The sequence below is a fragment of the Cucurbita pepo genome, chromosome LG13 (assembly GCF_002806865.2).
Source record: "Cucurbita pepo subsp. pepo cultivar mu-cu-16 chromosome LG13, ASM280686v2, whole genome shotgun sequence".
In the NCBI taxonomy this organism is placed as follows: domain Eukaryota; kingdom Viridiplantae; phylum Streptophyta; class Magnoliopsida; order Cucurbitales; family Cucurbitaceae; genus Cucurbita; species Cucurbita pepo.
The window spans coordinates 3,933,658-3,944,291 of NC_036650.1; the positions used below are offsets into that span (position 1 = coordinate 3,933,658).

The following is a 10,634-nucleotide window of genomic DNA, read 5'->3' on the forward strand; positions in this document are numbered from 1 at the left end:
TGGTACTGCTCTAGTTATCGTCAGTAGATATGCTTTTTTTTCTATTAACGTGGGTCTTTCTCTATTGTTATTGGTATCGACTTCACTATATGCTTATGCTTTTTCTAATGCTTATGCATCAAATTCACTTTAAATCATCGTTGTAGAGATTGGTTCCGAGATCTACAATGAACCACTTCATGCAAAGAGATTTAGTGTAAGAGATTTAGTCCAAACTAACCTTGAACACCACAACATTATATTATTATCACACATCATTTATAAGTCATCGTACACTTTATATACTATTTAGTATGTCAATAAATAGATACGTTATTTATATGATATGCTACTGGGATTGTTTGAATGAGTGCTAATATATTATTGATATAATACTAAAAATAGACTACTAAAATATTACTCATACACTTCAAAAGCATTTACACAGGGATTTTTTTTTTTTTTTTTTTCACATTTACAGAAGTCCCTTGGCCAAGAAATTTTAATTCAGAAACATCTTTCATTTTTGATGCGATACATAAAAGTCCTCGAAGAAACAGCTCAACTAATTAGCATCCCGCTGGCATTCACAACAAAATTGGAGACTTCACTTCCTCAAGCTAAGAATTACAAACATTTTAAACGTCTTTCTTTTCAGCACTCTTGCAACTAAGATTGCAGCTAGGATTCACTAATTAAAGATTTTAACTCATCTCGAAATGTGGGAACTTTGCTTGCTTCAACAGCCATTACTATTCCCATTAACTGGTAACCTTTTAGCTGCAAGAAAAAACAACACGTGAAAAACTAATTATAAATACATTTTACAGTGCCTTCAATACCATATTTTAGTAACAGGGAAACGCTAAAAACGAATCCGAAAACACATGAACTGGACATCTTTGTAATTGGGCACAATGCAAGCATGCAACAACGTCTTACAACTATGAAAACTATTCGGATTAGTCGTGTAAGTTTAATACTTGCCTCGTTAGTTGTTTGTGGCTGGACGTGCAAGGGAAAGCAGAAGGACCATAAACACAACTGAAATAAGTTTTTGGATAAGAAAAACATTGTTAAGACGGTTTGAAGAGAATCTAAGAAGCAACAATGGTACAGGGAAGCTGTATCAAAATACCTTGTGAAATATTTCATCTTCTGCCTTTACATATATAATTGACTCTTCTGTTTCAGGAGTCGCCTTTTTCTTATGATTTGTATTCTTGAGCTGTAGTTTGTACAACACACAACGGTCATATGAAAGAAATAATTGTTGAAAAGTAGAAAAGGTACCAAACGTACTACACAGGCATACCTTGTAAATTTTACTGACTAAAATATGCAATTTGAAGCGGAAGGAATCCTGGAGCTCTTTGGTTGGCTTAAGAAAAACAGACGATAAATATTTTCAATATATTCTCATGGATACTTGAGAAGAAGAATGTACAAATGTTATTATATCTAACCTCGTCCTCAATAGCCCATGATATTTCATCAAAAAGGGCATCATAAAGTGGTGGCAGAAGTTGAGGAGGAAGATTCACAATTCTCTGAGAGACTATGAGACCAACACTAGATGCTTGCTCCTCCAGAAGTTGTTTCAAGTCATTCTTTATATCCTTGTCCGGGCAAACTTTGAGGAGATACTCCTTCAGCTCCATTATAGATCTACTGTCCTAGTGAGACAAAATTTCCACAGCAGTTTACCGATAAAGACGTTAAAAGGTTACAAAACTGGCAGAGTCATAAGCTTTGACACTGCAACTGAATAGGTTGTCCGTGTTGAATAACTTTCTATGTATTCACGTTAAAATAGACATGAGAATTATAAGATGGCAGCTCTGTCATGAAGCTGCAAATTGCTCAAGTTTCCTATCTCAAACCTAATTACACTACGGCTAAGCACATAATTACTTTGACAGTGGTTCAGATTGCCATGCTGCACGAACCAACTACTAGAAGACTACAGGCAGTTAGAGAGAGAATTCAGTATTGGATCGAACTTCTATAGTGCTTACCTTATATCTTGCCAAGTTAAGTGCTGTGATAAAAGAGAATACTCCATTATCTTCATCTCCCTCAACTTTGACAACAGAACCTACTGTGGTTTGTCCTAATATTAAATCAGAAAATCCACTTATATCCCATTGTGTGTCATCTAGGTAGTTTTGCAGCAATGTCTTCACCCCATGAAAATCATCGGGTTTCGGATCAAAAAAGGCAAAGTCTGCTTGAACTTCCTACAAGAAACGATCAACAAAGTTCATATATGATAATACATATGGATGAATAAGAAAATATTAACCATATAAGGTAAGAAAAAGTTCAAGTCTTACTTCAAACTCTTCATCGCTGGAAGAAGAGTCAGATGAATCACTCTGGGGCTCAGGACTATTCCTAATAAAATCATTACCTACAATTAGAACAAAACGCAATAATGATATTCACTAAAAACTCAGCAGTATCAATACCAGCGCACAAAGAAATGAACTCACTAGTTCAAGGAAAGAAAATCTACCCAAAGTAGATTAATACCTTCATGTTTAGGGTGAGATTTCATTAATTTTGACTTCGAAATTTGATTCCTCACCATACAAGAAGCGCGAGCAAATGAGGAAAAAGTTAAAGGACGAGTTCCCAGCAGCTGGCGCCGCTTTGTTGGCTTTCGAGGCATCTATAAAAATTGAACAAGCTGATCATCATATAGTTTATGTCATGTCAAATATATATTGTAATACACGCCAGGGTTCTGGGAAATACTATGTAAGACTCCCAGTTTAGAAACAGAAAGTTATCAACATAAGATGACAGTAACCAAATTAAACTAATTCGTTGGTTGATAACCCAAATAGAAATTGCCTAAACTGACATAGATTTCTAATTCAGAATCGTCCAATATAAGCAATTTGGAGAGAGGATAAAATGATTGTTAGAGAGGTGAGAAAATATCATTAGGAATGAAAAACAGAATAAGGGAGCTGGAGCAGAAGTATGTTCTCTTTTTACTTCTTAAAATAAGAAACCTTCGGATGACCTTGGTCGAAGTTCTATCTAATACTCGAATACCCCTGATTATGTCCCTCGAGATCTCCAAGTATCGCCATGGTGTTCGCCCTATTAGATCATTCACCTAATTTCCTTAGCAATTCTAGTTTCCAGTTAACTTGAATTGAGATTAGTCAGAGCTAGGCAGATGAAACTTATAGGGGGCGGAATGCTGGGGTGAAATTATTGGGGAGGCCACCTTAATGTGGCTCAACCCCCAGAAATATTTCATCATTCTATCTTTCTTATTTTAACTCCATTTTAGATGGTTCAAAGTTTGTTGTTCTTATGGTGCTGCGCTCTGCCATGAAATTGTAGAATATTAAATTCAAGACTCTAAAACCCATTACACAATAGATACTACAAGAGTCCCTCTCAATGGTAAAACATCCCTACCTCTTTAACAGATTGTAGGTCCAGAACTACACCCCACATATGTGATAGAGTACTCTAATCTAAACGATACATAAAGTTATAGATGAGGATTTGTAGAATACCAGTAGAAAATCAGTTCAAACTGGTAAGAGCGAGGGAGGCGGCGACGGCACAATACGGGCGGCAGAGAGGCGGCGGCACTGAGCTGCTGAACGGAAGGGAGGAGAAGCCGGCGTGAAGAAGAATGGAACACGTGAGAGCGGGAGGAAGAAGACAGAGAGGGTACTAGGGCTTCCTTATTTTCCTATTTCTGTTTTTTTTTTTTTTTTTTTTTTTTTTTTTTTTTTTTTTTTTTTTTTTTTTTTTTTTTTTTTTTTTTTTTNTTTTTTTTTTTTTTTTTTTTTTTTTTTTTTTTTTTTTTTTAATAAAATGGGCTGAACTGATTTGATGGACTATTTCGAATATATTGGGCTCACTTTTTTTTTTTTTTTCAGACTTTTCTATTTAATGATATATTTAAATGTAATTATCTTTCGGAAAAATAATAGATTTTTATCCCTAAATTGGCATCAATGTTCACCAGTAAAATTCTTTTAGATAAATGTTATCATTTTTACATACTAACCATTTACCGTATTCTTGGAGGATTTTTACTGTAGATAAACCATTAGAATGTCATCGTGAAACATTGGCTAGAGAGGAGAAAATTTATTGGAGAGGAAGGGGTGATATCTAAAAAAGCTGGTAAAAAAGGAGACGAATTGATTCAAGTTGGGTTCGGATTGGACCAAACCCCACATCCAGATTCCAATAGTTTAGCACAAATAAGTCATGCCTGAAGCCACTTTATACGTGCAAAATCCCAATAGACAAGGACTACAACCTAAGATCGACTCGCATCCGCGACTCTTCTTGTCACATACTTGACTTGATCTAAGTTGACGCCTCAAATGACTTGTACACAACCTCTACGCAGCTTGCGCGGCGTTCAACCAACTTCGTTCCATTCAACACTCTAGCTTTAGTTGGCTGGCTCATTTTTACAGCTTTGGACTATTTCAAAAACGTTTTTTATTAAATTAAAGCAAGTGAATGCCAATATAGCTACTTTTATTATTAATAATTAGAATTATTTAAGGTTGTTTAGGGTTTGTTTTAGATAATTAAGTTAGGTTAGCTACACAAATAAGCTTTAAACTCAAACATGTTTAATGGAGGCTTAGCGTTTAGACAAGAAATGAAAAAGAAACCTCTTTGGTCAGGTTGCCTTTTCATTATGGTTATAGGAAAATTGTTGAAATGAGAGTGAGAATATACCGGCAAAAGAGGTGAATTATTGGACATTTATAGCACGGCTTACAAAATTGACCAAGAGGACTTAATACAAGAAATTAATTAAACTATTGAGGATGGAAGTAAGCAAATCATCTCAAAAAATAAAAATAAAAAAAAAATGAAATTGAGATTGAGTTAAGTATTTAAAGTATCCACATAAATATTGATTTCAATTAAATGTCTGAGCCACGAACCTACTAAATGGATTGTGTTGCTTATAAAAATTTAGGAGAAGGCTTAATATGACATGATAAGATTATGTATGAAATTGGGTGATCATTAGATTATGATAATGGGCTAAACCAAGTATAGGTGTAAAATGACTAAAATGCCCCTATAATTATGTATCATTGACCTATAAATGGCATTGAATTTGATGACGAGCCTTGTGTCATGATTTGAAGGGATTATATAAAGTTACAAAGCCAATGGAATATGTTATGAATTTACACCAAGATTTGGGGTGATAAATAACCACGTTTATCATCATGATAGGTGTCAAGTGGAAGTGCAGTGATGCATGCAGCTGAGGCATCCTAAAAGACTGGTAGACTTGAACCTTGTTCCTACATGACCCGATCAATTCGATTAGGCACTTGCCACCTATTTTCATTGTTCAGCTCTTTGACAACACGAACAAACAAAAAAAAAAAACTCTGCCCTCCCTCTCTATCTATCCAAGAGATGGAAGGGCAGAGGCCTTTGGTGTCCCCTCCGGTCAAGAATTGGGGCCTCACAGTCACTAGCCAATATGCTTTTCTCTCATGTCTTTATGATTCTAAGATGTTTTCAAGACCTTAAAATACTCAAAATACTACGAAAATTTGTATGAGACTCGTTTATGATATTAAGGGTAAGTATGCAAGATCTTAAGGGTATTAGGATAACTTTGGGATATGAACCGGGAGGAAAAGTACGTAACTACCCCTCAAGATACTTTATAAAAAATCAAGGTTTTTATCAATACCAAGTGACAAGATGCTTGTGAAAGATTTATGAATGCGAAGAAATGTTTATGACTCATATGGATTAGGACGTACTTGCTAAGAATTTTTCTTTAGTTGTGCTTCAAGACTTAACAAAAAAAAATTCTTAGAACTAAAACTTGAGATATCCTAGAGACCTCTCAATGTGCAGTGCAACATGATCCTATGACACAGACTAAGAAAGATCATTTGTATCAAAGATTTTTTTTAACTCACTAATGCCCACAACTTGTATAATTTTAACAAACTAGATCTTCGAGAATGTTCTTAAACTAGTTTGTAATAGTCCAAACAAATTCTAAAGGGAGTAACAAGATAAACCCTTAAGCAAACTTAATATTCTATATAGTGAGCGTTACACAAAGTTCTCAGAGTATGAGTCTTGGATGAACAAAAATGTTTTCTTGGGCACGGAATGTTATAAAAAGTAGTCTAGTGAACCATTTTTAAACGAGAAACATTTTGTAGTTGTCCAAGCCACTAATGATGTCATGCAAAAGATTAGAATGAGAATGCGTATAGCTTGTAGTAGCAAAAAAAAAAAAAAAGATTACATTGATGTAATATGTAGAGCTCTAGAGTTTGAAGTAGACAACAAGTTATGCTTGAAGGTCGTTCGATGAACGACATATCTCGGATGAAACTGCAAGCTAAGTACATATTTCATCGAACCTTTTAACAGTCTAGATTAGATCAGACAGTGACATACATATTAACTTTACCACATTCCCTCTTTGCAATATATAACATATGCCACATATCCATGCTTCACAAATACTTGACTAACTTGACACACGTTTTTTACCACGAACCTCCCATATAAACAATGACCCAAATTATTTTGAGACTAATATAGTTTTGGGGATGAAAGTTTTTTTTAAAGGTATATGATGTAACCACGTACAAATACTCACATACTATAGATGTAGACGAGAATTGTAGGACTACCGTGAACCAACAAAATGATAGTTATCATGAGGTAAGTTAAAAAAATATATATAGTTTATCTTTTAGGACATTATAAAAAACATAAATTTTTATTTACGTAAATAATTTTGAAATATATTATGAAATCATAGTATATAATAAATGGTATCAGAGTTAGATACCAATTGGTATGTCAGTAAGACGTTGGGCCCACAAGAAGATGAATTATGAGATCTCACATTAATTAGAGAGGTGAGTGAAACATTCGTTACCCGTGTGGAAACTTCTTCACAGTAAATAAGTATTCATTTTCTTGAAACAAGTTATAATATAAAATTACATAAAATAAAGTTTTGGACGTGAAGGAACGATAATATAATAAGGGTTGAGATGGGCCGATGATTGAAGCCCATTAATGATGGGGGAGGGCGTGTTCTTGTGGGCCGGGCCTTTGCTTCCTAGTTGTACATCTTCCATTTTCATTTTAAATCTTTATTTTGTACCCACACCATTATTACAATCACATTTATTAAATTATATGCTCCAAACTTACTTCCATATAATATTTATTACATTTATCCAATAAATATTATTTCTTGATTTATTTTTTAACCATTTATTATTTTATATAATTTTTTTTAGTAAATTTTGAACATCCAAGATAAAGAGAGAAGACGTATATGTCTTAGCGATCGAGCTAAAATTGATAAGTCAAGCATTTTTCGATCCACCCATTCATTATTTATTGTATTCATCGGTAAATTCTTTGGTAAGCTTACTTTTAATAATTGGTAAAATATGATATAATTTAATAAATTAATATGAAGTATAAAATAAAATAAAAAATAATAGAGGGGATGTTTATCTGATAAAATAAAATAATTTAATTGATGAATTTAAAAAAAAAAAAAAAAAAAAAAAAAAAANAAATTGATACGAAATGTGAAAGATGCAATTGAGCGACAAGGTGTGCGCCACTTGGACAACAATCCACTTCCTATCTCTATCAAACTTACTCTTTATTTACATTTAATCCATCTGTTTCATATCCATTCGACTTGGCCGACTACTAAAATGTCACCAACAATATTCTCTACTACCAATGGATATTGTATCTTTCACTTATATGTTCGTGATCTTCCCTGTAAAACTTCAATAATCATCGACAATAAATGCTTACCCTAATTAAACGAGAAGTAGGTCAAATAACAATGTCATGACAGATGTAGGAGAATGTCGAAGTCATCAAGTATTCAATCAAAATTTCATATATAACTTATGAATGGTTAGACATTTGTTTCTCTTTCCCGTTTCTAAATATCTTACATATCATAAATTTTCAACACTTCAAAGTCATGATTTTGATATTTCAACAAACACAAAAATATTAATTATTGTATTTAACCTAATTTCCATTGACCTAATATAATGAAATCCCTCGTAAATATAGAGAAGCTTGGTTGGATATATTAAATTCCTACAATATTGCAAAATATATCAATAATATTCTCCATATTATATAATATATTATATTTTAGTTTTAGTATTGAATTATTGTCTCAAAATCCAAATTTTATATTATTACTTTCACACACAAATTTAGCTTATTACTATCGTTTCAAATATGTCGAATACAAAAGAGAACAAACATGGACCACCTTACATCCTTCGCACACGTTTGTGGTGGAGTTTTTTTTGGTACGACATTAATGGTATATGTTTTTTCTTCGTAATATCTTTATTCATTTTTAGCCATAAGGTTCTTTCGATCCTCCTTTTCTTATATGACATTTGATATGACATCATTTTCATCTTAGTCATCCACCCGATAAGAGAGAATTAATAGAGAGTCGTTTCACTAACCCACCAAAATGACCGACATCCCGCTTTTTCATATAGAATTATTGTAATTCTCTTATTTTTTCTACTGTTATATGCATGTAAAATTATTTTATCTTAAAAATTTGTCATAGGCTTATACATTCATATAAACATTTTATTTTAAAATGCTCACAATCATAGAAAAAAATTGATATCGAGAGTTATGTATGACTAACCCGAGGTCTCTCGTGTGGGAGATTGTGTTGAGAGTCAATCTTAAGCAGCCCATCTTCGTCCTCCCGGTGATGTCCGGATCTAATCACTATTTCTCAACAAGCGCTCGAGAAAATATAAAAATGCAACATTTAAAAATTGGGTTCATTACCTTTAAAAAAAACTAAAATAATATAAATGTGACGTGTCAAATCTTTATTTGAAATAAAAATGTCAAATCATAAAATTTATTGTGGATTCATAAATGATAATGAAAACTAAATTAATTAAAGTCAAAATATAGAAATTATAATTTAGCCGTAACAAAAGAAAATATATTATTAAAAAAAAAAAAAAAAAAAAAAACCATGGTTTGACTTTTTATTTATTCTCCGTGTTCGAGAGAGAAAGTCAAGAAACGGCAATTATAATAAAATGTCAATTATTAAATTGTTATATAGCCGTAGGTTTGGGATAGCCTTGCATTTGTATCTCAATTATTAACATCCACGGCGGCGGGGGCGCCGGATTTTGACTTAAATCCTCACCATCCCATGGTCCTATTAAATTATTTCTTCACTTATTTTTACCTAATTTTCAATTTTTATTTTCTTCTTTTTCCTTTTCCTAAATCAAAATTTATTCAATTTAACTATTATTTTAGTTTCATAAACAATTTTACAATTTTAGAGAGGTCTAAATAGCGGGAGAATCCGTTGACTTTTTTTAAAAAAAGTCAAAATAAGATTACTTAACCAAACTTTTAAAATTATTATGAAAATTAATAATATTTAATATTTATAATTAACCGATTTTAGTATTTAATGTAATATAGATTGGGAATGGGTAAAATATTTTAAATAATAATAAAAAAACAATTCAACCCAACACTGTTTTATTGCTTAATATTAAATTATTTACTTTCGATCAAATTAAAGGATAAAATATTTAATATATGGAAAGAAAAATAAGGAAGATAGAATTCAATGTAATTATTTATTATATAGATAAAATGTGGTTTGAATATGTTGATTGAGACATATCAACTCAATTGAGCTGATTTAAGTATCAATCCATTAGGATCAATATTGACAAGATTAAACGACTTTAGTGACATATAAATATAATCAAACTTTATAAGACATTTAATATATTAAAACGAAAACAATCATAGGTTTATGTTCTGTCACGCAATAAGATTAATTAAAAAAAATGATTATATAAATTAAATGCAATTTAAAAGATAGTAGAGTTAGTTAAGAGAAAATTTCCCCACGAGCAGTAATTGTTATTATTTTAATTCAACTACCATGGATATGAATTATTGATTAGTGGTGTACATGAGTCAGATTGGTTTGAGTTCGGGAAATCTTTTCAACCTGGTTGGGTTAGGGCGATTTCACAGTTCAATCTACCCCAACCCAACTCTCTATTTTTGGGTTAGGTAGTCCAATTATTATTTTTCATTGCAAAAAATTTATTTATCTACACTCCATATTAACATTAATAACTAAAATTTCATAAAATTCAAATATCTAACATTTACAAGTTATTGTGCATTATAAACATCGGTTACAAACGTTAAATATTTTTAATTTTTCAAAAGTAGGGTAGGATTGAATTGGATTGTAACCCTAATTTGGGTTGGTCAGTCTTAACCCAACTGAACCAAATTTCGTTCAGTTTTAAATAAATTCAACCCAACCCAAATCGAAAAGTAATCTAACTCAACCCAATTTTTATGGTTTGAGTTGGGTAGTATGAGTTGACCGAGTTATCGAGTCATCGAGTCATGTGAACACCCCAGCGAGACCTAACCTACCAATATTAAAACAAGTTTTAACTTATTTGATTTATTTTGGTTGTTATTGGTAAATTTAAAAAACCAAGTACACCATGTTGGTTAGCTAAAAATAGGCAATTGGGTAAGGAAGATAAGCGTAATAGTGAGTT

The 10,634-nt window shown here is 32.1% G+C and overlaps 1 protein-coding gene across 2 annotated transcripts; it reads right to left on the reverse strand.

Annotated features, from left to right (window-relative positions):
* Window positions 1-430: 430 nt before the first annotated feature.
* Window positions 431-3,690, reverse strand: LOC111808173 (protein BCCIP homolog). Of its 2 annotated transcripts, none has more exons than XM_023694003.1 (9): window positions 3,522-3,690; window positions 2,515-2,671; window positions 2,316-2,392; window positions 1,998-2,219; window positions 1,446-1,655; window positions 1,295-1,360; window positions 1,118-1,207; window positions 967-1,023; window positions 431-759 (listed from the first exon to the last, which is right to left on the reverse strand). In XM_023694003.1, the coding sequence occupies exons 2-9, from the start codon at window positions 2,651-2,653 to the stop codon at window positions 661-663; spliced, it is 960 nt and encodes a 319-aa protein (XP_023549771.1). In that variant the 5' UTR covers window positions 2,654-2,671; window positions 3,522-3,690; the 3' UTR covers window positions 431-660. The 2 variants fall into 2 exon arrangements, with proteins under 2 accessions (XP_023549771.1, XP_023549770.1); XM_023694002.1 differs by having other exon boundaries at window positions 2,515-2,653; window positions 3,522-3,689.
* Window positions 3,691-10,634: the final 6,944 nt, after the last annotated feature.